The sequence below is a fragment of the Telmatherina bonti genome (genome assembly GCF_933228915.1).
Source record: "Telmatherina bonti genome assembly, chromosome: 20".
NCBI lineage: Eukaryota > Metazoa > Chordata > Actinopteri > Atheriniformes > Telmatherinidae > Telmatherina > Telmatherina bonti.
This window is the reverse complement of record NC_136618.1, coordinates 9,417,361-9,445,311: the sequence shown is the minus strand read 5'-3', so window position 1 is coordinate 9,445,311 and position 27,951 is coordinate 9,417,361. Positions and strand designations below refer to the sequence as shown.

The 27,951-nt window shown below is 42.2% G+C and overlaps 1 protein-coding gene across 2 annotated transcripts; it reads right to left on the bottom strand.

Annotated features, from left to right (window-relative positions):
* Positions 1 to 1,096: 1,096 nt before the first annotated feature.
* Positions 1,097 to 23,189, bottom strand: xylb (xylulokinase homolog (H. influenzae); the record flags this gene model as incomplete). Of its 2 annotated transcripts, XM_079259853.1 has the most annotated exons (19): positions 1,097 to 3,549; positions 11,106 to 11,200; positions 14,128 to 14,215; positions 15,386 to 15,444; positions 15,553 to 15,649; positions 15,717 to 15,790; positions 15,865 to 15,980; positions 17,759 to 17,874; positions 17,956 to 17,996; positions 19,138 to 19,219; positions 19,535 to 19,653; positions 19,723 to 19,795; positions 19,959 to 20,024; positions 21,005 to 21,133; positions 21,207 to 21,293; positions 21,442 to 21,522; positions 21,603 to 21,672; positions 21,797 to 21,879; positions 23,133 to 23,189. In XM_079259853.1, 19 exons carry the CDS (start codon positions 23,187 to 23,189, stop codon positions 3,475 to 3,477), a joined length of 1,608 nt encoding a protein of 535 aa, XP_079115979.1. In that variant the 3' UTR covers positions 1,097 to 3,474. The 2 variants fall into 2 exon arrangements, with proteins under 2 accessions (XP_079115979.1, XP_079115980.1); XM_079259854.1 differs by lacking the exon at positions 19,959 to 20,024.
* Positions 23,190 to 27,951: the final 4,762 nt, after the last annotated feature.

Below are 27,951 nucleotides of genomic sequence, written 5' to 3'. Positions count from 1 at the left end.
GTCTTCATCTCGTCTCTTCTCTGAGATCTCTCCAGCCAGTAAAAGTCAGTCTGATGTGGGCTCTGGTCTCACCTCTTGCTGACGTTTCCTGTCTTCTTCTAATAACTTTCTCTTGGGTTTTTATGCTGAATCCGCTACGATGCAACTGCAAAACAGTGTGTGTGTTGATATCCAGTTCCTGGTGTGTGATGCGGAGCTTTGAAGCAAAAGGCAGCTGTCACATGGTGCTCTGGGCTGGAGAAAAATAAAAGTTATGAAGTGCAGTATTAGCCCTGCAATGCAGCAGGACAACGACACCTCCAGGAATGTACATAATGAAAGTGAGTGTGCCATCAAAAGGAGTCAGAAGCATGATGTTTCCAGGTGAAAAAGGTTTGTATTGTTGTTTTAATACAGTTTTAATAACATTTAAACCTTTGTTTGGCTTATGAGCCTGATATAGGAATGTGAGGCAGGTTAGGAATGTAATTTAGTCACTTATAATAAAAAATAAAGTTTAGTTTTTAATTCTGTTCATTAAGGAGGAAATGAATACAAATAAGAAAATCACTATTTCTATAATTAAGTCTTCAAATAAAATATAATATTCATGTATGCGTCTAATGTAGGACTTTTCTTCTGTTTACCTGCATTATTCCCTTTGAACAAATAATTTACACACTTCATGCTGTGATGAGGAAGATGTGCTCTGCAGCATCAGCCTTAGTAGAACGTGCAGCAGCACAGGAGACCCATACAAAGCTGCTTTTATCTTATCTATTAGCTGAACCATGCAAAGGGAAATTACAGCCACACTGCAGCAGAGGATGTTGAAATTACTTCGCAATTTAATGAAACTTCTATTTAAATGAAAATTTCCTGCTTGTTAACCAGCAGCAGCGGTTTTAATAACACACTTCAGAGAGAAGAGGAAGACTTTAACTTGCCCTGCTTAAGAAGTTCAAAAACTTTATTCTGTTTTAAACCAGAGGAGAAACAACAGGAGGTATTTTTTTATTATATCAATCGTGCTACTGAACTTAGTCAGAATTATACCAAAAAATAAAATCTAATTAGTATAATATTTTTCAGAGGACACGAGTGTGCAGAATAAGTCTGTTGCGTTCAAATACATCATTAGCAGTGTATCTACGACAAAATATGTTTTAAAAGATGCAAAGTGTTCAGAAACTGAAGCTCTAATCAGCTGTTTCTGTGACTTTCAGTCATGGTTGCGTTTATAAAAGTGAACTGGTTTGGCTCAACTGGAAAGCAGCGGTGAGATGTACTTTACACCTCAAACCAATGACAACAACAGTGCTTTTATCTGAACCAGGGTGGGACCAAACATGCTTTGTATCTAACATCCAAAGGTATGGATTTGGCATGATCTGTACTATTCAAACTTTCATGTTTCACTCTGAGCAGACATCAAAACATATACACTACACAAGGACCAAATACCTCCAAACATACAAATTTCACACCCACATACAAATTCTGCACTCAACAAAACAAAAACAAAAAAAAAACCAAACAAATGTATGAATTTCACATCCAAACATAGAAATTTGGCCCTGACCAAAAGCATTCAAAACCATGTTTTTCTTCTTGGAGCAACCATTCAAACAAACAATTTTAACGCAGACCAAAGACATCCAAACGCAGCTTGTACAAAGAGAGAAAACAATAAAACGTACAAATTTCACACCCAAACAAACTTGTGCTTGTGCACAGAGCGAAAACATTCAAATGTTTGTAGTTCACAAAGATCAGACTCCCAAACTTATAGATTTCCCACGGACCAATGATGTCCGTTTATATTTCACATGGAAGGAAAATACTTGTACATATGAATTTCACATGGATCAAAACAACCAAAATTTACAATTTAATCTCAGATTCAATGTAATCCTGTCATGTTATACTGTTTTATACCATTTCTTTTTTTTTTTTTTTTTTACTTGCATTTTATTTCATTGCTATCTTATTAGCAGGTTTTATCATTTAATCACCCTAAGTTTTATTTCTCTATTTTTAATCATACTTATAATTTTATCTGTATTTTCTGTTTTGTGAAGTATTTGGTCAGCAGGGGGTGATTTATATATGCTGTATAAATAAATTTGAATTGAACTGAATTGAAATGTTTCTTTCAGTGATACAAGCATCTGAAACAGGGATGGGCGTATCAATACTCTGGATATCTGCCAATCAAAATATCAGCTTTGATACTTTTTGTATATGTAGATACCAGTCTGGTGATACAAAACAAGCCATTTGTTTTCATTTCTGAGAGTTTTAGGCGATAAATTTGTGTTCAAAATCCTGCCACAGTGTTTTCCCTATCAGTGACGTGATTACGGTGGCCTATCAGAAGTGGCCAATCAGAGGTGGCCAATCAGAGGTGGTGATGCAGCCATGTAGATGATGCGTTTTAGGAATGTAGAGAAAAAACACACTCTGTTGGAAAATACTTGTGTTCAAATATACTTATTTCTGTTTTGGTCCAGTTCAGAAGCCTGAGGTAAGAGTGGGTTCAGATCCATAACTAAAATAACTAGTCAGGTTAAAATCCTTTAGTTAGTTCCTCAACACTAAATATGGGTCCTACAAGCTAGATCAGTTCCAGTCCTGGTTCTGGACTCTGCGTTAATAAGTAAAATATCTCTTTAAATCTGAAACGGTTGAAGCTGTGCTGAGAAGCGTGTTGATATAACATGATGTTTAGACTGAAACAAGAGGGAACCAACACAAGCTTCTACCTTCCAGACCTGCAAAGAAAAGCTTTTAAAAATCTCCATTTTCATAACTCCTGAGAATATGAGAGAAAACATGATCATTTATGGTCAAGTTGAAAGGTTTTCTATCATGTTTTAGTTCCTTCAGAGTTCCTGTTGTGTTTTCAGGAATCTCAGGTTTTAAATAATGAACACGTCTGGTTTGTTTGGATTAAGCACAAGTCTTTTAGCTGTTTTAGATGTTGTGATTGATTCTGATGTCTGATTCTGATGTCGAGAGCTGAGCAAAGTCCAGCAGTAAAATCTCTCCTCGGACAGTAATCAGATCTGAACATTCAAGGTTAATTTGATTCTGTTGTGATGAAAGATTTTACTTCTGAAATGATTTATTGCTTCAGGGCAGCTGGCGTTGTTCATTCATTATGACTTAAATCTAATGAGGACATCAGAATGTAATAATGCTAAAATTATTGACAGTGATTAAAAACTAATCAATATTTTATATGCGAGACCATCAGGCTGAGTGTCCACATTGTTGTTTTTATGTTTTTTTTTCCTGGACAAACAGCGAGAAGTTACATCATCACCGTGGAGACGTTTCAGTCAACCAATCACACAGGCACAAACTGTTACCTGGCAACCAAGAAAACTGAGGACAAGCTGTGTCTGTCTGATAGCGTCACCATACCAGGTTAGACATATTGCAACATGATTGAGAGGAAAACTGTCCAATCAGAAACAAGACAGGATTTCATCAAGTTGTCTGATTGGTCTTCAGCAGGACTCTGTCCTCCAGTCGGGCGAAGCGTTTCAGCATCTCATCGTACACCTGCAGATCAACAAAAACACACATTTACCATATAAAACCTGAAACACCCAGTTTCTTCACCGTTCACATAAACCCCAGACATTTCTTAATCTTACAGTAGACATTTATCCTCCTTCTGAAAATACAGACGTTCCCTCCATGTTAAAGTCTCCTTCCATCTTAGATGTTTTTTATAAAAAATCAGAACATAAAGAAGTAATTTTACCTGAGAAAATGAGTTTCCTAAATCATGTCTGCAAATTTGGACGTTTTATGGAAATGCAGCAAAACTTAGGTTTTGTTCCATTTAACAGAAAGTCCAAAGAAATTGTCTTCAGATTCTTCACTGACCAACTTAATCGTATCAAAGACTGTGACGGGGTTCTGTGCAGTGCAAGAACGATGGCGACATCAGTACTCTGTAGTAGTGGTTTTTATTCCCAGGTGCAGCAATATATCCAGGGCTCCCATCCAAATATGCACCATATTTACACTATTCACACAGGTTTTCCACACAGATTTCTCCAAAGCCAGCTTGCCAATGATCATCCAACCTACTCTCCACTCTTTTCTGCTCTGAATGAGTCCCTTATAAACTTAAAGCTCCGATGGTTTTTCTTCTATTTCATTTGATTCTGTACACAAATATTTAAACAGATACATTTGAGACTATCAGGCTGAGTATAGGCAGGATATACATTTAAACATAGTTGACATCACAATGATTAACCCTTTATCACAAGATTAAACACCACAATAAGCCGTGATGCCGCATTTCAGGGCGTCACATGACAGTGATGTTACTGGCGCATTGTGACATCCATTCGCATCTTTCTTCAGGTTTTCCCAGTTAGCAGTCAACAGGGTTAACAACCTCTTAGTGTGTGTGTGTGTGTGTGTGTGTGTGTGTGTGGCTGGATGTAGAGACGTCGGTCTGCAGCCAACGTGATGAGGCTGCTTTGTCACAAAGACACTCTACAGAACTTTTACCATTTTGCCATCAGGACCCCTTGTTGGTGGCTAAGCCAACATCCATCCTGCATCCTACTTGACCTGTTCGCTCTCCAGCCAGCAGAGGACGGTCTTACACTTACTCCTGTCTCTTTCTCTCTTTTAATCTTCCTGGGTTTCTTTGCTGATCAGCGACGTTGCGTGATCAAAACATCCAGTAAAACTGCTGAAACGTTGCGCAGCGTCCCAGATGTAAAAGTATAATGTTGGTTTATCAGCCCCTGGACGCTGCTGGGCAGCAGCGGCTCTAGATATACACGATAGATGTCACTGAGTCATCGAACAAGTCCGGGACGCAGAGTTTTAAAGTCATAAAGTTACGTAATGAGTCTTTAAGATAAAATGGACAAGTGTTGAATCAACTGCAGTAAAAGTTGAATAGTCACGTTTCCATTGCTGAATCTAATACAGTGTGTCTCCTTCCAGTTTCAGGTTCTGGTTCTGGTAGTGGACTGTCAAGTGAAAACTGTCTTTTAAGGTCCTCCTAAGTTCCTGTGTAACTATTGGTCATGGTGTCATGATGGTTTCTCCTGCAGTGCCTCAAAGGTCCCAACTAGACAACAGTTTCTGTCCTTTGCTTTTCCACACAACCCGGATCTTTTTCCGGTTTTCTGCTCTATAGATGCTGAAAGACTGAAGTTCTTAAAAATCTGTCATTGAGAATTATTTGCTGATTGAGTCTGAAATAGTGGTGAAACACAGCTGATATACACACTAAGCTCGTGGTAGATGCTTCATTTATACCCAATCCTGACACCCTCACCAGACACCTGTTAATCTATTGATTAAAGAATGACGTCATTATATAGGAACTTTTCTGTCTCTATTTCTAGAAACTTCTAAAAGAACCGCATCAGATTTTACATTTTTTTTCTACTTCCTAAATACAAATTAAGTTGGTAAGTGAAGGTTTAAACAAATTAAAGTTTTGTTACAGTTTTAGAAAACATGGGTTTGCATATGAAAGATCAGTGCCATTGTTGCTTCAAAACACACACTTTGTTGATCCAGTCTAAACCAAAAGCAGACATTTTCAGTATGTACTTTCCACATGAAAGACTGCACACAGACAAACATATGAGGGAGTTTTCTCATCACACGGCTGAGCACACACCATAATTTTGTGTGGCTGTTCCATATTTAATCCTTTGCTGCAGAGTCAGTATAAACAGAACGCCTGCAGAGTGTGTGTTCCTGCACAGCTCGTTATTTATTCACGAGCCGCGCTGCTTAATTATGAAGGACGAACATGACTTCAGTAAACATACAGTTCCATCAGATTAACACTGACCCCTGAAGTGTGACATTTCAGAGTGATGAGGCTGAAAACAACGAGTTAGTACATATAGAACTGTGTGAGACATCTGGCAATTAAGAAAATAAAACTAGATCTGGATGGTTTCACGAGTTAGAAACTAATCATAAACCTGGTCGACCTTCAGAAACTAAAGTCTGTTTGCTTCAGGAAGCTAGAAAACATTTATAAAACGACAAGAAGAGATGAGTTCAAATCGTAAAAATTATTTTTCCATCATCTTAAAGTAAATCCAATTCCGGATCTGAACACTCGATTCCGGAAACCTGGTGATGCAGAACAGTAACGGGCCCAGAACAGAGCCCTGCGGAACACCATGAGGCCTTATTCAGGCCCATTTCAAGCTGCGGTAGGTAATGTTGGGGAGCTAGCAAGATGTGAAAGTGAGCGCCCTGTCTTGGCTAATCCCCCTCTGGTTTTGCTCCTTGCGTGATCCGAGGCTTTTTTATTCGCAACAATTTTCTCTTCCTCGGCTGTTTACCAGGAGGCGACAAATAAACCGAGGAGGGCCGGGAAATCCTTCCTGCATTTTCTCAGCCATGTTTGCCTTCCGAGTTTCTTCTTCATTACTTTTCATCCTAACAGGCTATTTATATGCAGGGTGTGGCTATCAGATATGCGCCGCTGGAGGGGGAGGAGGGGAGCCGGGAGAAGAAGCTTCCGAAATATAAGAAATTAACAACTTAAATCGGGTCCTAACGTTTGGATTGGTCAGAGTTTTTACAGATTTACAGTAAACTGAGGGGTCTAACTTTATTTCTTATTGTTCATGATAACAAAATGTATAAACTACTATCAGGACGAGGAACCACTTCACCCAGAGTAAATTAAAATGTCTCCGAGCAACATTACCTACCCCAGCCTTTAGCTCCCTTATGCATCCATGTGTGGGTGTCCGTTTCATATAGTTGTTAAGTCAGTTTATTCACTAATGGGCAGGGCAAAGTACATGAATATAAAAAGAATGGGAAGAAAAGTTTTTCTCTGTTTCCTTGGACTTCTTATGAATGTTCTTGAGATGCTTTTTATTTGTCGTTTTCTAAGCCGCCTTCTTCCTTTTCCTCTTCTTCTCTGGTTTGTTCCTCTCCCTAATTGTGTGTCAGGTTGCATCATTTTCTGCATCAAGTGGCAAATAGTCAAGCACCTTGAAAACTAAATTACACACAAAGCCGACGCAGGAGACTGTTAGCACAGTGGCTTCACAGCAAGAAGATCGCTGGTTCGATCCTCAGCTGGGGGCAGGCTCAAACTGTGGTCTTTCTGTGTGGAGTTTGCATGTTCTCCCCATCCTATCTCTATGTGTATGTGTAGGTTGTCTTCAGATACTCCAGCTTCCTCCCACCGTCCAAATATCCCACATGCATCTTAGGTTAAAGGTTACTCTAAATTGTCCGTAGGAATGAGGGTGAGTGGTTGTTTGTCCCTCTGTGTGGCCCTGCGATGGACTGGCCGCCTGTCCAGGGTGTACCCTGCTGGGATAGGCTCCAGCTCCCCCATGACCCTTAATCGGACTAAGCGGTTCGGAGGATGAATGAATAAACGAGAAAGAAATGATGAAATAAATAAAACATAAACGCAATATCTTAATAAAACAGAGTAAATTAAAAAAAAAAAAAAGCTTGTCTGCTTTGTTAGGAGTTTGGAGAACTGCGTGTTTTTGTAAAATCATATGAAGATGAAGGGATAAATGCGGTTTTAGCTTTACGTGTGCAGGGAACCACTGAGCAACGCAGTCGCTGTCTTTTTCCTTTTCTCTTTTAAATCTATTTCTGTGAAACAATTCCACATTCTGCAGTGAGACTGTCAGGAATAAAACAAAATAAAAAATAATTAATAAAAAGTCCAAAGTACGCTTGATGCAACATCACATGATGCTGCACAGAGAGAGATTCTAGGTACAGAAAACATCTGTGGATCAATCATCATGTTTGAAGCCCTGCGATGGACTGGTGACCGGTCCAGGGTGTTCCTTGCCTCTCACCCGAAGGCTACTGGGATCGGCTCCAGCTTCCCCACGATCCTTCCTGGGAATAAGTGGGTTCAGAAAATGAATGAATGAATGAATAAATGGATGAATAGTCATGTTTGATTTCGTCTGAATCACATCTTATGATGGAGGATGCTAACTGGTACTAACTGGAGACTTGTAAATGGGAACAACCAACAAGGCTTCTGGTCAAACTGGGTGACAGATGAACGTGAAACTTGCATTTCGTGGCGTTTGTCGCTCTCCACTGATTATCTCTGAATAAGTTTCAGTTTTTAATCTAGTTTTCTGAGCGGTCTTAGCAGCAGAGAGGTCAAGCTTCCAAACATTTTTCATAATTTAATGGAGCAGATTGAAAAGATGAGTGTCTCCCTCCTGAATGACCCCCTCCCGTCTCTCCTCCCCCTCCCTGCTGGGGTGCGGAGAAGTGACTGACAGAACAAAAGGTAAGCGAGACATCCCTGCTCGACCCTCACCTCTTCATCACCTCCTCTTTCCTCTCATCTCTGCAGATATGGCAGCTTTTTATTCCTCCTGTTTCCACACAGAAACCCGAGGAGACGACCTGATGGGACAGCGTGAGACCGTGAAGAAGACGGGTCTAAATGAAACCAGACTGGAGACTCAGCACGAGGCCGGACTGGGATTTTTCTATCAGAAGAGCGAGGAAACGAAGATAAGATGCTGCTGCTGGAGCAGCCTCAGTCTTCAGTTCAGTTTATTTAAATAAAGTTATCTCGGGGAACTTTACAAAAACAAACTAATGAGTTCAGTTCAGACTTTGTGTGTTTCTGTTTTGACCATTTTCACTAAACAGTTAGTCAACCAGAGGAAGCTAAAGCTGCAGGGAAGCGAGGTGTCCTGCTTTATCTTTCAGAACCTTTTAGATCAGACGCAGGATCTTCAGAGCAATAATGAGGAATTGAAGTCGTCCAATCCCGAACAAATGCACGGACTAGTTGTTCTTCCCCACCTGGAGACAGAATGTTCCTGGTGAAATCATTTAATTGGAATTAATTCTGCTGGTAATTACAAAACTTTTCGCACATGTTAGGATGTGTAAACATGGTAACGGGAGAGACGCTTGTGTTTGGAGCAGATGGTAAAGTGGAGAAAGACGGACGGAAGCTCCTGAAACGTCCTGAAATCACCCAAAGTTTTCTGAAGAGCTGGATTTCAGCTCGGTGTGCGCTTCTCACCATCACGCCATCTTATCAGGAAATTACAAAGATGGGCAAACAGCTGGAGCTGAGGGGGGGGGGGGGGGGGGGGGGGGGCTGTGATCATGGGGGTGGATGATTGACAGCCATCAAACCCCAATCTGCATGTAGCTAAGAGCTAACAGAGTTAATCAAGATTAAACAGGAGTTAACCTGATAATGAAGGTAGGAGGGCTAAACAAACTCATGTTATCACACACTGCCGCTGGATACCAGACACCTGTCAGTCAAAACGACCCGCCCCTAATGATGCTGATGTTCAAAATGACCTTAAATCTAAATGAGCTACAGAAATATTTAGTTGTCATGAAGGTAAACCTGAAGTATGAAAGTTAAAATGTTTTGTAGCAGGCTGTAAACATTCATTCATTCTTTCATTATCCTAACCACTTGATCCAATGAAGGGTCACGGGGAAGCTGGAAACTATCTCAGCAGTCTTTGGGCAAAAGGCAGGGTACACCCTGGACAGCTCACCAGTCACCATCGCTACAGGCCATAAACATGTTTATGTCTGCTTTGTAACATGCTTGTTAACTACAGATGCTGCGATCGTGGACACATCATTGGCAAGAAGCCTCATTTCATACTAGATGTTTACCTGTCCTACCTGCTGCCGGTGACATCATCCGCTCAGTTTAAAACTTTCCTTTCTCTGTTGCATAGCAGTTCCTGTTGTCTTTCTGTCCTCTTCCCCCCACACAGCAGAGGCAGATGGCTGCCTGTCCTTGAGCCGGGTTCTGCTGGAGGTTTCCTTCCTGTTAAAAGGGAGTTTTTTCCTTCCCACTGTCGCCATGTGCTTGCTCAGGATGGGAGATTGAGTTGGACTCAACTCAATCTGTTGGTTTCCTTATAAAGGCTATTATGAATTGGCCTTCATTATGTTTTCTTCTCTGTCTGTAAAGTGTCTTGAGATGGCATTGCCGTGATTTGAGCACTTCCCCACAATTTCCAGCGATAATTCTCCACTTTCTGCGGCAAGCGATGGATAGTTAAGCCTCTTAAAAAAGGACCAAACCGATGGAGGAGACGGATGCAACTGTCTGTCTGTCTGCATATCCGTCTTCTGCAGAGGAGCGTGAATATAAATTTTCACGTCTGAACACTCGAGCGCTCCTTGAAGCAGCAGAGAAACATCTCCATTAGTATGTGAGAAATTTTCCTCGCTGCTTGTTCCATAAGGGAACGAAATATTTAATTATAAAAGAGCAGATGAACCATGAAAGTGGGGCAGTGTGTGTGTGTGTTTGTGTCCAAAAATCTATATGTGAATATATAGATGTGTACAGACTCAGATTACTTATTCTTGTATGTGTGTCTCATGAAACTCTGTGGCCTTATGTCTCCTAACTTCAGCCTGACTTGTTTTCACACAGCGATGCTGAAAGGAAAGACGGCTGGCTGTGAAATCAAGAAATAACGTCCACCACCTTTCCTTCGTCTCAACAACTGCTGATTAAACTCAAGTATCATGCAAAAAAAAAAAAAAAAAAATCTTAACACACTTGTTCTGCAGCCACAATCATGATTTCAGCAGCTCAACCTTTAAGCATCAACGACATAACAGTTTGTGAGCTCCAGCAATATTTTCATGGTAGGAGAACAGCAGGAGCTGCTGCTTTAATAATACCCACAGGTCTCTCTCATTAACACTCTTGAGGCTAAAAGGCCTGTAGATCAGTTCCACCCACACACACACACACACACACACACACAAAAAAAACACTTCACAACCTCTGGAGTGATGAGCCAAGCAAAATGGCAAAACATGAAAACGTGTGTGTAGGAGGACACACTGCAGGGAAATATGAGGCTTCATGAACCAGTAACACACACAAACACACACGTTGTGACTAATTTAATAAATGCTAATTATATTACTGAAGAACAAAGTGTGTGTGTGTGTGTGTGTGTGTGTTTTAGTGTTTGTGTGGACAGGGAGCAGGAAGCCATCTCTACGAGCATCTCTGCACTTATCAGCAGTTTTTTAGGATCTGGTTTTAAGGCGCCTGGATCCGGAGAGTAAACCGAGGCCGGCATGCGTACCTGCTTCGCCGCTGGGTGTGGGGAAGCAGCTAGCTGTGGTTCCGGTGCTTTCTTCACCGTATCGAAGAAGGAGACTCCCGATTCTGCAAGCAGACCTGAAAAACACAATCAGCCAATCAGAGACTCCGCTTTCAGCAGCGTCTGTCAACCAATGAGATGCTGAGAGATGTGTGATAGTTACAGAGTTATTAACTGCTGTTAACTAATCCTGGTAACACTAACTCAGTAACCAACCCAGTGGGATGATCATGTTCTCAACCAGTGTCTGTGACATTTATCTGCATTGAAGCAACTTTTATACAAATCAGATGTTTATGTTTTATGGTTTCAGCATCAATAAAACTTTCCAGATTGTTTATCAAACAGAAGTTACTATTTAGATGCAGAAGAAGAAGCTGAAGCAGAAGAAGAAGAAGAAGAAGAAGACACAGAACCAGCTGAAGAAGACAACTCAGTACAGGGAAGACGTGCCGAAGAAGACAAAGATGAAGATGACACGGAAGAAGAAGAGGACAAAGATGCAGAAGAAGAATTGATGGCCACACAGCTACAGTGTACTGTCCAGCTTATTTTCATCACCAGAACTCTGAACTCTGCTCTGCTCTCTGGCGAACATCACGCCAACGTAACAGACGGATGTCATCATGCTGGCAGAGATGAAACTTTTTACATTTGTTAAGGACAGAACGACGGAACGTCAAGGAGAACGTTGCAGATAAACGACGTGTCAACAACCACATGCAAGATGAGAATTTACTGTATGTAATAATAATAAAAATAATAATAATAAAAAATAATAAAGTATTTACTCACTTATATTCTCATGTGCCTTGCATGAAATCTGCACAGCAACGTCTAATTAATTTAGCTTTTAATTGTTTAAAAATAATTTATGATTTTATTGTGATGTTGCTATTTGTGTTTTGTTTTTGTTTTTTTTAAACACCATTTTAATTGTGTATTAAAACATTAAACACCCTTAAATGTGTCATTTAATGAGCTTTGAATTGTCTTGGTGCTATAAAAATAAACATGCCTTTCCTAATAATAATAATAATAATAATAATAACAATAACAATAATAACAATAATGATAATAATAATTTTGATTGTTTAATAATAATAATTATATTATTGACTATTATTTTGATATTTGATATTTGATCATAATAATTTATTATTATTAATAACAAAATTAATTTTGATTGTTTAATAATAAATATTATTTTTTATTATTTTATCATAACTGATTATTTGATGATAATAATAATTTTGATTGTTTAATAATAATTATATTATTATTTATAATAATAATCTTTCCTTTTCAACAAACCTTTTCAAGAGGAAAACAAGTCCAGTCACTGCACGATAAATTCCTCCGCAGTTGACTTAAGTTTCTGTTCAGCTTGTTAACCAATCAGAGGTCTGGTTGAGTGTCTGGTGACCAATCAGAAACACACACACACACACACACACACACACACACACACACACACACACACACACACACACACAGGTTGTACATGAAGAGAAGGTCAGGACGCTGCTGAGGAAGCTCGTGAGCTCAGCACCATAAATAAAAAGGTCGGCGTGGACATGGTGTCGTCTCCGTGAACTTTGTGTCGCGACCTCGCTGAAGCCGAGCCTCGTGACTCTGATGACAACATCTCTGCCTTCCCATGATGCACTCTGGATAATTTGATACCAAGCAGCGAGCTGACCAGCCTCACCTTCTCACACTGCAGAGGACACGCAACACAACCGCACATTTACAGACTCACAAACAGGAGCTGCAGCTCTGTGAACACACACACACTCATGCAGACCTCTGAACGTTTCACACCTCTGCAACCTGAGGACACGGCCAGATTCCTTTTATTGATCTTAGCAGATGAAACAAAGTGTGACGACAGCAGCCTTCCACTGTGTGGCGTTTAACACCAGTGGCCAACAAGCAAGATGTGAAAATACATTGTTGCTACACTAAACCATCTTTCTCTTATTTTAGTAGTTGTGAAGGGAAAAACCAGTATGAAGGAACCAGTCTCATTCCAACAGAGCTGCTGATGATGAGCAACAGATCAGCTGTGTTCAGGTGTCCAACCAGCAACTGTCTGCAGTAAAAACCTGTCCGTCTGGCCGGGTTGAACTCAGCGGGGAAACCTGCCGACCCACAGGTTACAGACTTGTTTTACAGACACGCAGTCCGAGCTGCTGGTTGCCCAGCAACATCTGCAGCAGCTGCATCTGGTTGCCGATGGAAACGACGACAGCTCCGCTTCCTGAGCAGAGACCACGTCGCAGATCCTGTCCACAACACCGGAACGCCCCGCAAAGCTGAAACTTTACTAGTTTTACATCTAAAGTGTCTTAAAGCTGCTTTTTTACTAAATGTCTGAAAAGGTTTAACTATAAAAATGTCATGTCGTACAGACGGTTATGGAAGAAATGAGTTTTTATGCCGTTTACTCGTGTTGATAAAGCTTGTTTTAATTTTATACAACTTTATTTATAAGTCACTTAAAAAACAACATTGTTGACCAAAGTGCCACATTGTGGGAGGTTAAAAAACAGAATAAATAACATACACGAGGACAACTAAAAAATGACAGTCATCTAAAAGCAATCAATCAAAATAAAATCAGATCTAAAAAGTCAACTTATTGTGCAGAAAAAGCCAGTTTAAACAAATTGATCTTCTTCCATTTGTTTTAAGTTATCAAGTTTTAAAAAACTAAAAACAGATTTTTGTTTCCTCAACATGTAAAGATGATCAAGGTGAGCGAGAGAATAACTAGTTAGTAGTGAATCTACCTGGGAAATATACCGGAATATACCGTTTCATTTCGAGTTAAATCCTGCATGATATGTTTACATGATCTGCTTGCTGATGACGCTTTTCCAGAAAAAGAAAAATTCATTTTGTTTGTTGGTTTTTGGGAATAATTCAACACTTTCAGCTGTTTGTTGCATGGTGTTTAACTGGACGAGCAGACGTGTTGAAGCGGCGGAGTGTGTGTTACCATGCAGAGCTCTGTAGGCTGATCCCAGACAGGCGGAGTTGGACAGATCGATGGTGTAAACCGGAGCGTTGAAGACATCGGACAGAACCTGCAGACGGATCAGAGACTTCAGCTGATTCAGGATCAGCTGCAGCTCATGTGATCGTTCAGCTTCCTGACTAACTTTTTATTCTTTAATCGCATCTTATTTCCCTCCGTCTCCGTTTCATTTTTTTACCATTTGTTTCTTCAGACTTAAACCAGATGACATAAAAACACAAAGTCTGGATGATGTTTCTGACATCAGAGGAACCGTTCTGTCTACTGAATAGGTTTCTGACTTTCTGTCTGGAAAACGTGAGAAAGCAGCGAACGGATGTGTCTGCTTTGCTTCTCGGCTCCATTTATGTCCCTTTTTTCTTCCTGTAGACGCCGAACCTCTATGGAAGGCTGGTTGCGCCAAAAATGTACGTCAAAACGTCTTCAAAATACGCGTTCTGAGCGCGTTCTCGACGCCTTAAGGCATATTGGAAATTCACATAAGTTTCTGACAGTGTACAGTAGGTAGGTCCAAAATGGCGGCACATATAGGATTTTTCTTTTCGTTTTAAAACACAACACAAACCTGCTTAAAGACAGGGATTCTGTCAAGACCTTGCTAGTGGTTCCCAACTTAAGGCAGTTTTTATGTCTACTAGCCTGACAAATTTCTGCAGTCTTATCATAATTCTCTCCTGAAATATATTACAGGCAATCACCAGAGCAAACCAAAGAAATATGGCTTAAAATAAATACGCCTTTCACCCCAAATAACAAACCTTGTTATTTGAATTTCCATTCAATTATAAAAACTATGGATGAAATGCAACCACATTAACAAAAATAAAAATATTCTTACAGCTTAGAAAGAAAAACCCACTGGTGACCACCAACGACTGGGGGTGAGGCAGCCTGCAGCCCCCACGATTTTTAATGAAATGGCTTAACCCATAGACCTCAACCAATGGATGTTAAGACGTTCTGAAGGCGCTCAGAAGGCATCGAGAATGCCTTTCAGAACGCCTTAAGGCGTCGAGAATGCATTCAGAGTGCGTTCTCGACATGTTCTGAGCGCGTTCTTGACACGATCGGTACGTGCATTTTGAAGACGTTTTGACGCATGTTTTTCCTTCCATCAACCTCTGAGCCTCTGATGCCAGCTGACCTTGGACGTGACCAACAGGTCATGTGACTTTAAGTGAGGTTTAACACCAAGCTGATTTACAGATGCGGAACTGACCTGCAGGATCTCCTGATTGGACGAAGCTCCTCCAGTCGCCAGAACTCTGGTTCCCGCCACTAAAAATGGGATGAAAGACGTCGGTTTCCATCAGCAGCTGGATTTACTGTCTGGTTCTGTTCATCTCTGCTGAACAGACTCAGAACTGTTTCACAACGTGGTCTTACTGATGGAGTAACCCAGCCTCTCAGCATGAAGCCTCCTGGACAGAAACTGACCCTCTACCAGAGCCCGGACCTCCACCTGGGGACTCCACGAGGACACCTGCAGGAAGTAAGACAGGTGAGACAGGCGGGAGGTGACTCAGTTTATTTAAACAAAATGTTCTGACCTCATGGTCGTCGGAGTCAAAGCGATAAACGCCCACTGCAGGAGGGGTGATTTCCATGGCGTCAAAGTAAAAACCTGCAAAGATAATCCACCAATCAGAGGAGGGGAAGAGGACGGAAAGAAGGAAGGAAGGAAGGAAGAAGCTTCACCAATGTTCCCGTCGTTTCCCAGCGGTGTGTCATTTAGAGCAGCAGAAAAATCTTCCCAAGATCCTCCGGCACACTCGTTCCTGATCCGTTCTCTGGTCAGAGATCCGTTCTTGAAGCTGCAGATCAGGATCAGGATCAGCATCAGGATCAGGATCAGGACGATTGTATTGTTTTATTACATGGAGGCTCTGCGTAGGTCAGCAGAAGCTCAATGTGCACCTCTTCAGACCTGACATGCATCTCGATCACACAAACGCAGCTATGTGAAAGTCCTCCCTTGTGATTGGTCAGAGTCCGATATGCGTGTCCAGATGTTTGGATCTTCCCACTGAATAAATCCCACTGGCTGCTATTGTTGTAAAAACAAGAACTACTTGCTGGGACTAAAGCGAACCATCAAAAACCTCCACCCTGTAGAGTTTACAGGCCAGTAGCAACCCTACTGCCACCCGCAAATCTGAAAAGAAATTGCAACACAACGCTCTTACTCTCTAATCCAGTATAAACACACACCCCACCTGCGTCAGGCTACACCATAGACTGTATATAAAAAGATGGGCGGAGCCTCCGTGACGTCACCCATTGGTTTCTGAAGAGCTGAATTGAAGCTCAGTGGGCGGTTCCTACCGTCACCATCTTGGCAGGGGCATGCGCGTCATCTCACCCAGAAAAATACAAATATGGGCGAAGAGGTGGAGCTGAAGTGAGCGTCATGGTGGATGATTGACATCGAGCGAACTCCAAGCTTTCTGTAGCTAAGAGCTAACCGAGCTAACCCGGAGATATCAGGAGCTAACCAGCTAACAGCGGTAAGCGGGCTAAAGCTAAGTCACGTTGTTAACCAACTAAAAACCGCGGTTGTTCTACTTCTTCTTACTTGAAGCAGGAGATCTGGTACCTGTCAATCAAAAGGACACGCCCCTAAATATGCCGAACTTCGAGATTAAATTACTTTTAAACAGGCGAGATAGAAACAAAATTCACTCCCTCCACAGTTGTCATGAAGGTAAACCTGACCTATTAAACCTAAAATGGATTTTTTTTACCAGGCTGTAAACATGTTTATTTCTGCTGTGAAGTTGGTCGTTTTAACATGGGAGTCTATGGAGATTCGCTCTGTTTTGCAGCCCCTAGTGGATGAAGGGGGAACTGCAGTTTTATGTACTTCTACGTAGGCTTTACGTTTAATCGTAAAAGGCTCCGTCCATCTTTCAAATACAGTCTATGGGCTACACCTTGTGCATCCTCGTCTATTTACTGGGGCTTACTGAGGTCAGTGGGAACTATTCGCCACAGTGCAGATGATTCGTCTGTAATCTGAAAATAAAAAAAGTGTTGATAATTACCTTAACTTTGGTTTTATCAAAAGGGACGGACTCGGTTTGAATGCATCATTTCTGGTGGGAAGCAGCTAATGAACGCATGAAGTAAAGCTTGGTTTCAGCATGAGGTGCATGGGGGGGGTGTGCATGGCTTTTTGGCCGTCGAATGAAGGGGGTCTCAAAGGAAAAGCGACTGGGAACCACTTATCTGGTGGTCTCCACGGCAACGGTTCTCTGTGCCCATGCTCTGGTGAGCTAACGTTAGAGATGTGTTCACAGATTCACACACATTCCCAAAGCCTCTCTTCTAAAAGTTCAGCTTCTTCTGTCGTCTTCTTCATCCCTGCTGGTCACATACGTGCTACACAACACTGCCCCCCCCGTGTTTTCCTGTGGTACTGCAGCGTTTCGTGTGTTCAGGTACACAACGTGCGTTACTACGTCGACCCTACGTCTGCAGATCTTTCTGATGGTTGATGTCTTCATCCAGTCAGGAAGGATTACTGTTCAAGTTTTAATCTTTTCCACAACAGACTGTTCTGATTCAGCATCATGTTTGTGTGTGTTCCCACCACAGCAGAGCCATGTAGGCCTGCAGGTCCACCGGGCTGCAGAAGATGTGGCCCTCCAGAGCCGGCCGGGGCTCCTGGATCCACAGAAACACCGTGTCGCTGGTCCCCAGACTCACCTGCACACACACCAACACACACTTGCAGCGCAGCACACAGTGATGACGACGGTAACCAGCCGAGCAACAGGCGGGACTTACGGCCACGTCTCCCTGCTGGAGTCTCATTCCTGCCAGGGAGGCTGAGGAAGACACACACAGATCTTCATCATGCGACGGCTCAAACAAAGTGGACAAAAACTCAAACACGTCAACACGGAAACAGAAAGTCAACAACGTGAAACACGTCAGTCCAAAAACAGCCGGAAAACAAGTCCAGGTGTAACGTGGTTGCTACGGCAACTAAAATAATCAGCTGATGCCTGAAACAATTTCACCTATTTGTGTTTTTTTGGATAGTTTTTTTTGACAATTTTCAGTTTTTAAATACATTTTTATCTAATTTTTTTTTTTTTACGTTTCACATTTTATTCAAATTTTTTAATATTTTATCAGCTTTTCATTTAAAACTCCTTTAGCTTACAGAGTCATTCACTTATGTCTTTTTCTATCAATTTTATTTATTTATAATTATTTATTTGATCCTATTTAATGCCATGTCAGATACATACATTTTTATTCTCTGTGAGAAGTTTTACATTTTACTGTCAATTCATGTCAGAAAGTAAAGCATGTCCACCAAACTCCAACTTATTCCCCTTACGTCCCAACTCTGAAGCTTTTCTTCATGTTAGCAAATGCTAACGCTCTTAATACGCCATCCAGTCTGTTTAAAAGCAATAAAATAATTTAATTCTTATCATCATCATAATAATAATAATAATGTTTCCTGCCAGGATTCTCTCACAGTTCAATAATAATCTGATATCATTTTTAGTTTTTATAGTTTTACTAAATATTTTTGTTTGATCTCATAAATGTTTTTGTTTCGTTGAAGCTCCATCCTGATCATCTCAGGACTGTCTCTCAGTTCTTACAGGTTTACAATATAAATCTGGATTTTTCAGGAGAAAACCGGATCCTTTCCGGCTGCGGTTCGGACTATCTGAGCTGGGAAACGGTAAAATCCAAAGAGAGGACTGGAAACCGTGTTGGGCAGCAGCAGCTGCTGCTTCAGAGGAAAGCTGAAGGAAAGTTGCATTTTACTGACTGAACTTAACCTGCAATTCCACTGGAACAACAGCGACATCTAGTGTTCACACACACACACACACACACACACACACACACACACACACACACACACACACACACACACACACACACACACACACACACACAACAATGTTGAAGATAAAATAAGACAATTGTAAGATTTCCTACCGGGATTATCGCCTGTGAACGCCACCACCTTGCAGCTCTCAGAAAAACCATATCGATGAACAAAGTAGGAGGAAACTGGACCCTGTAACCACAGCGAGGACCAGAAAGAACCAATACATACGACCAGAAACAAGTCTAGACCAGTATGGACCAGTTTTGGTCAACCAGAACTGAAACTGGTTTATACAGACTGGTAATTTAGGTTTTGTTTCAGTAAGGATGGTACCGTTCAATATGGACCAGTATGACCAGACTACTCTGGACACTTGTAGACCAGTACAGACCAGTTAGGTTTCAACCAGTTTGGCCAACAAACAGAAGTACAAACCATTTTGGGCTACCTCACATTGGTATGGTCCAGTATATAGCAGTAAAGACCAGTATGGACCAGTCTTACCAGCACAGACGTGGATGGCAGCGGAGGTCCCAGCAGTCCGTCCAGGTGAGGAGCAGTGGCCTCCAGGCAGATCCTGGACCAGTTTCTGGTCTTGATATCCAACAGATTCATCCCAGAACCTGATCGAGGATCAATCAGTGAGTTTATTGATCAGCTGATCAGTCAGATCAAATCAGAAGCGGCCGTACCGTCGCTGTAGTCGATGGCGGCGTAGCCACCAAGGAAGAGAGACGCCGCAAAGCTGCTGACCAATGAGATCCTCTGAAACCAAACACACACACACCTTCATGTTAATGTCAGAGAACAGATGCATTGTGTGTTTGTGTGTGTGTGTGTGTGTGTGTGTGTGTGTGTGTGTGTGTGTGTGTGTGTGTGTGTGTGTGTGTGTGTGTGTGTGGAGGCAGCAGGTGATCAGCGCTCTGACCTCCGTGTTCTGGAAGTCTTCGGCTCGGCTCCCATGAAGTTTGGAGATCTGGTTTCCTGTAAAACGCTGCGGGAAAAACACGGAACGGTCCTTTAGACGCACAAAGACAGACAGACGGACAGACGGACGGAGAGATGGACAGACAGACAGAGAGACAGGAGGACAGACGGAAAGACGGACAGATGGACAAGCGGACAGACAGACAGATGGACAGACGGACAGATGGACAGACAGACAGAGAGACAGGAGGACAGACAGACAGACGTACAGATGGACAGCTGGACAGACAGATGGACAGATGGACAGACAGACAGAGGGACAGACGGAAAGACGGACAGATGGACAAGCGGACAGACAGACAGATGGAAAGACGGACAGATGGACAGACAGACAGAGAGACAGGAGGACAGACAGACAGACGTACAGATGGACAGCTGGACAGACAGATGGACAGATGGACAGACAGACAGAGGGACAGACGGAAAGACGGACAGATGGACAGACAGACAGAGAGACAGGAGGACAGACAGACAGACGGACAGATGGACAGCTGGACAGACAGATGGACAGATGGACAGACAGACAGAGGGACAGACGGAAAGACGGACAGATGGACAGACGGACAGACAGACAGAGACAGGAGGACAGACAGACAGACGGACAGATGGACAGACAGATGGACAGATGGACAGACAGACAGAGGGACAGACGGAAAGACGGACAGATGGACAGATGGACAGACGGACAGACAGACAGAGAGACAGGAGGACAGACAGACAGACGGACAGATGGACAGCTGGACAGACAGATGGACAGATGGACAGACAGACAGAGGGACAGACGGAAAGACGGACAGATGGACAGATGGACAGACGGACAGACAGACAGATGGACAGACGGAAAGACGGACAGACAGACAGATGGACAGATGGAAAGACGGACAGATGGACAGACGAACAGGTGGACGGACGGACAGACAGAGAGACAGGAGGACAGACGGAAAGACGGACAGATGGACAAGCGGACAGACAGACGGACATCAGAACCTCGTAGGCTCTGGACCCGGTGATCTCGGCCAGCCTCAGGGCGCCCCCTACTGCCGCCTGCAGGTCCCGACACTGCTGGCTGCTGCTGGAGTCCATCCACACCGGACTGTCCCTCACCGAGAAGCTGTCCTGTTAAAGCAGCGTCACAGCTGAGTCAGACTTAAACACATTCGTACACACACACACACACACACACACACACCTGCAGAAGCTGGTGCAGGCTCTGGTTGGGATCCAGCTGGTTCAGAGTGTGAGACGCTCCTTTCCTCCAGAACACGCTGCCGTGTTGCTGAAAGGAGAAGGCGTCCTGGTCAGCCAGGTGTGTGTCTCCACAGGACAGGTGAGCTGCACCTGCGCATGTTGCTACAGTTTTCTCCAAACATCCATGCTGTTCAGCTCAGGAATGTGTTCTGGTTCTGGATCTGGTGCCGTCTCACCTGACCGCTGCCTGACAGCGCTCTGACGCAGGAGAAGTCAAGCCCCGCCCCCTTCATCTTGTCCAGCAGAAGGTCCAGGGCCTGAAGACAAGCAGGAGCGCGCCAGGGGTCAAGTTAATGAGTGAACAGTCACAGTGTGTGTGTGTGTGTGTGTGTCTCACCTTCACCCACATCAGTACAGGTGAGGTGACCGTCAGTCTGTCAGGGTGGATGTGAACTCCTCCCTGAGTCCTGTGAACAAACAAACAGACAAACACTGAAAATAACTCCCACTCCATTTCACATGACCCCCCCCCCCCCCACCACACACACACACACACACGCACACACACACACACACACGCACAGCAGTTACCTGAATTCAGGCAGCTCAGAGTCGAACTGAACGTTGTCTTGATGAACCACGTTAAGGTTTCCATCGACGGCCACCACCTTCAGCTTCGGCACACACACACACACACACACACACACACACACACACACACACCAGATTAAATCAGATGATCTGGCGACACGTGAATAACATGCTGCATTCAGGGACGTCTGACGAAAACTTAACATGTCATCCAACAGCAACATGATGAAGTAAACAAACTGACGTCACCACACACATGATGATGGTGGGGTTGCCGGGCAACAGACTCCAGCTTTGACCCAAAACATCAAACCTGTCATTTCATTCCTTCCCACATTAGTCTTGTAACATCATTGTTGTTTTCTCTAATCTAACCTGTTTTTAAAGGTTCCCCTGACATGAACCAGATGTTCTACAGCAGTCCTGGTCTGGAGTTATTAACATATATAAAACATTAAAACCAGTCCATCCAGTGAGTCAGCCTCAAGAACTTCATGATTTTCTCACATATATGGTGACAAACATGAGAAAAGAGTTTCTTTTAATTAACTGTGGTTGTGTTTGGTTTGATTTTCCTCTTATTGAGGAGTGTCTGCAGTTTATGTCGTCCTACAGCGGCCAACAGGATGGAACCTTTTATCATTTATTAACACTGAAACTGTAGAGCTGGAGCCTACAGGGATCAAGTTATTTTAAGTTATTTTTGGAAGTAATAAAAAGTTTTATATTCATTGATCTGACAACTTGTTTAATTGATCCCTGATCAGAAGCAGCTGAAGACACGTCTCAGCAGCTTGTTTTGTTGTCTCATCCAGACTTTCTGGTCTGGTGGCTCCTCGTGGACTTGGACCTGCACTGGTTTCTGGTCTGGTGGCTCCTCGTGGACTTGGACCTGCACTGGTTTCTGGTCTGGTGGCTCCTCGTGGACTTGGACCTGCACTGGTTTCTGGTCTGGTGGCTCCTCGTGGACTTGGACCTGCACTGGTTTCTGGTCTGGTGGCTCCTCGTGGACTTGGACCTGCACTGGTTTCTGCTGACTGCAGCTGATACGGATCAATGAACCCATCCATCCGTTTCTGCACGTGAGTCAAACTTGGTCTGATTGCTTCCGGTGCTGAAAAGTTCACGCGACTTCTGCGTCCGCAAGCAAACAAACAAACAAACAACAAACAAACAACAAACAATCTGCAAAGAATGAACAACAGCAACACACGGCTGTTTGTTCTGCGTCTGCGCAGTACCAACCACTTTTCAGTCCACGTGCACGCGTGCCTTGACGTAAAGCGCGTGCCACTCAGCGCAGGTATGCTGAGGAACAGGTGAGGTTCTGTTTTACCTGCTGGGTGCTGAAGTCCAGGCCCAGGTAGAGACGAGAGTCCGGAGCGGCGGCCATGACTGGGAAGCACACACACACACACACACATACACACACTGAGCGCGAGAGGCGGAGCACGCTGCTGTCAGACTTTTAAAGAAACAAGCGGCCTCGTCACGCGCGGAGGAATCTCTTCGCGAATCGGAGTTTCCATGGTAACAGCGTCCAGCAGGGTGGCTTCATCAGGTGTTTCCTCACACATCTTAGTGACAGATGTTTGTGTGTGCGTGTGTGTGTGTGTGTGTGTGTGTGTGTGTGTGTGTGTGTATGTGTGTGTGTTTCAGCTCCATCACACACTCGCTCCTGAATCCTGCGTGGTGAAGAAGTTCCATCCAGATCACAGTACAGGTCCTCCAGGACTGCAATCCTGCAGGTTTTAGTTGTTTCCCTGCTCCAACGCACCTGACTGAAACGGATGGGTCATTGTGAAAGGCTGACTGGAAGCTGCAGGATCCCTTTGATCTAAATCAGGTGCGTTGGGGCAGAGAAACCCTGCAGGACTGGAGTGTAGCACCCTTCGTCCTGCTCCTTTCCGTCTCAGGTGAAAAGAAACATCCTGAGTCAAATATCAGAATTCACTGACATGGAAATCAGATAAACCAACATTTTATTCACATCAAACACAAAACAAATCACATGTTGACATCAAGACTTTTCTGCTCAACAGCGTTTTGTTTTGTATCCGGTTCCATGATGCTGCAAACATTTCAGCTGCTGAAAGTCCCAGACCGCATGCAGGACTGGTCTGAGCCAAAACGCTGTTGTGATGGAGGAATATGTGGTTTCACTTTGTCTTGCTGAATTATGTAAAAGTCCTTTCCTAGCCGTTTGTTCAGCATCCTCCTCCTCAACAGTTTAAACTGGTATAAAACTGGTCTAACTGGTGTAAACTGGTACAAAAATGACATAAAACATAAAAACAGAACTAAACCTGTTTTGTTGGAGCAATGAGACTGACTACAGTGTGTCAAGTGTCTTTAAACTGAATTAAAATGTTGTAAAAACAGTTTAAACTGGTATAATACTGGTATAAACTGGTATAAACTGGTACAGACATGAAAAAACAGAACTAAACCTGTTTCGTTGTCACAATGACATTGACTACAATGTGTTTAGTGGGTTTAAATTGAATTAAAATGTTGTAAAAACCAGTTTAAACTAGTGTAAACTGGTGCAAACGTTTTGTGATTGCAATCACATTGACTACAGTTTGTTAAGTGTTTAAACTGGTTTAAAATGTTGTAAAAAAAAAAAAAAACAGTTTAAACTGGTATAATACTGGTATAAACTGGTACAGACATGAAAAAACAGAACTAAACCTGTTTCGTTGTCACAATGACATTGACTACAAATTGAATTAAAATGTTGTAAAAACCAGTTTAAACTAGTGTAAACTGGTGCAAACGTTTTGTGATTGCAATCACATTGACTACAGTTTGTTAAGTGTTTAAACTGGTTTAAAATGTTGTAAAAAAAAAAAAAACAGTTTAAACTGGTATAAAACTGGTGAAACTTGTGTAAACTGGTGCAAACATAAAATAAAACATTAAAACCAAAATAAACCTGGATTGTTTGTCAGACTACAGTGTATTAACTGGATTACATTGCTGTATAACTGGTGTTAAACTGGTGCAACACTGGTACAAATGCAAATAAATATTAAATAGAATATAAAAACTAAAATAAAAATATAAAAACTTAAATAAAATATAAACATTAAAATAAAAAATAAAAAACAAAATAAAATATAAACACAAATAAAAAATATAAACACTAAAATAAAACTATCAGATCAACATCAACTGTGTAAAAACTGGTGCGAACAGAGTAAACTGTTTTAAAAAGTTGTGTCAATCTGGTAACAATGGCTGCAAACTGGAGCACATCTGTATCAAATGAGCCCATAATCAACTGATCGGTTCCAAAGTGGCACAAAACTGGTGTATGTTGGAGTAAACTGGTATAATCTGGCCTAAACTGGGGTTTGCTATGTCCAGTCTGTGGATCGTCTCTGCAGCAGCTTCTGAAAGCTGACCTGAATGATTAAAGCCAACTATAAACTGGAGTAAAATGGGAAGACATGAGAATTTGCTGGGAAACATGAAAGCAGGGTGTAAACTGGTGTGTACTGGTTTGAGCAGCAGCGCAGGCGACTCCCTGCTGGTCCACCTCAGCACCGTCCTGAAGGATAAAGAGCCGCTTTGTGCTTCACGTTAAGCAAACGCATGTTTAGGGAAAAGCTTGCAGCAGCTCTGTTTACACATGAATTACAGCGTCTGTGTTCGCACCAGTCCAGCTTCCAGTCTGACCAGAAACGCAGCAGAAGCGTTTTACTGGGAGAAGCAGATGAGCTGTTAGTGTTTTGGCCCGTCTGGCTGCACGTGCATGGTCAGCCGTAGCAGGTTGCAGCTTCCCAGAGGAGGAGACGAGGAATCCAACAGCTGCAGCAGGTGTGTCGCCGCTGCTGCCAACAGGATGTCCTGCTGCTGCTGCGTGGCGGCCAGCGGGGAGCTGCTGGATGGTAAAACCAACACACACCAACACACACCTGACCCTCTGCTGCTGCCTTCTCATGGCAATGTGCCGACTGACCGCTTAGATATCACAGATCAGGTTGTTAATCTGCATGTTTTCCCAGCTTGTTTACAGAATCTGATGTTTGTTGTTGTGTTTTTACTGACAGAAAGATTGAAAAGAAAAGAAAAAAAAAACAGAAAAACATATTGAAAATGTTAAAGTGAGCCAAAGACAGAAAGAAAACGTCCAGTCTGCTCTCAGTTTTATGTATTTATCAGACACACGAGCAGCTTAGGGTTGATCTGTTGATGCGTTTCCTGTCCACGTGATCCCACTCTGCTCTGGAGGTTCTGGTTCTGGATGTGATCCATTCCTCAGTCAGATCTGCTGCTGCTTATTTTCACTCCAGTTCTTGTGTCATGTGGCGTACATCCATGGAATCATTAGTTTCAGAATCTCCAGGCAAAACTTTTTAAAACTAAAGCAAAAAACAAACAATTAACACCAAAACTTTCTAAAACTTAAGTAAAATAAATAAAAATAATAAATAAAGTAAAATAAATTATGTCAAAATAAAAAAAATATCTGTCATCATGAACACTATTAGGCTTTTATTTGGTTAAATTGAGAGTTTTGTTTGCAGTTTCCTCTTCTTTCTATCTTCTCTCTATTTAGTTGTGTTTCACAGTCTTTGGTTTTGATTCTTGATTCTTTTCATGGGCGGGCTCTATTTCCTTAAGTTTTAGAAAGTTTTGGTTTTAATTGTTGTTTTATGCTTGAGTCTTAAAAAAATTTGCTTGGAGATTCTGAAACAAATCTGATTCCACATCATCCTTTTCTCCTTAAAAATGGCGTCTTAGCAGCCATGTTTCCATGGAGACCATGAGACTTCTGAAGGTCCAAATCTCTCAGATCCTGGTTCAGATCTTTGTTGGATTTGTTTTTATTTTGTGTTTCTGATCCTGTTCATCAACAGGCTTTTAGTCCTGAAATTTCTTTCACACCTCGCAGTTCCTTGTGATTCACCTTGTTTCTGCCAGTTTCATTTCCCACCAGTCAAACTGTGTCATGTCTGATTTTCAGAGCTGAAACGGAAGAAATGGAAACAAATTATGTTTATTTATAGTCACAAAGAAAGAGAAATACAGATGATTTTATTTATTTATATTAGTTACTTTTTTTCATTCTCTTTTTCTTGTTTGTAAACTGTTTTAGAAATAATGAGAAACTATTTTCTAGTTTTATTTCTCTCCCTTTTAATTGTTTTACTCTCTTGTGTTGATCACTTTGTTCCAACTGTGGTTGTTTTAATTGCCTTTATAAATAAAGTTGAGCTGAGTTGAACAACTAGTTTAAAGTTGAATTTAAGTTTTATGTGGACACACACCACGGTTCCTCGCGTGGGTTTGGAGATAAATGAGTGATTCACAGGTAAACAAAAGAGTAAACAAAACAAACAAACAAACAAACAAAGCAGTTGACAAACAGCTGGAGAAGTGCTGGTCCAGACCAGACGGACTGGAACAGGACTGTGTATAAATGAGACACATTCCAGCTGTCCTTGTTAACAAACTGCAGGTTTCTCTGGATGAGGACTAATAACCCGCCAGCTGCTGTGTTTCCGCCTCGTGTCCGTGTCCGTGTCCCTGCAGGGATCCGGAAGGAGGAGGAGGAGGAGAGCAGGAGGAAGATGGACGTGTCTCTGCTCAGAGAACAGTACAGGAGCAGCAGAGAGAAGCAGATGAGCAACACGCAGGTGCTGCTGTTCCGGACAGGTGAGAGGACCGCCGCTCTTTGTTTGTTTGTTTGTTTGTTTGTTTACCTGCGCGCGACAAACGAGTCTCGCGTGGCGGTTTGATAAGAAGTCCGTGTTTGTTTGTTTGCTTCATGGACGCCATCACAAGACAGCTGTCAGACTAATGAATATTTCCTGCGTCGTTTTATTTTAAACAACAAAACATCAGCTTAAACTACAACGTCATGTAACTTCCTGCCTTTTTAACTAAGTTTGGCTTCATTTCACCAAGTCTGTCCACACAAACTAGGAGTTTGACTCGTTCTGCTCTCAGTATGAAAGTAAAGAGAAATTAAGTTATTAAAATAAATTATTTTCAGAGCTGAAACTGAAGAAATGGGAAAAAAATTATGTTTATTTATAGTCACAAAGGAAGAGAATTACAGATGATTTTATTTGTTTATGTTGGTTACTTGTTTTTATTCTCTTCTTCTTGTTTGTAAAACTCTTGTTTTTTTTTTAAAAAAT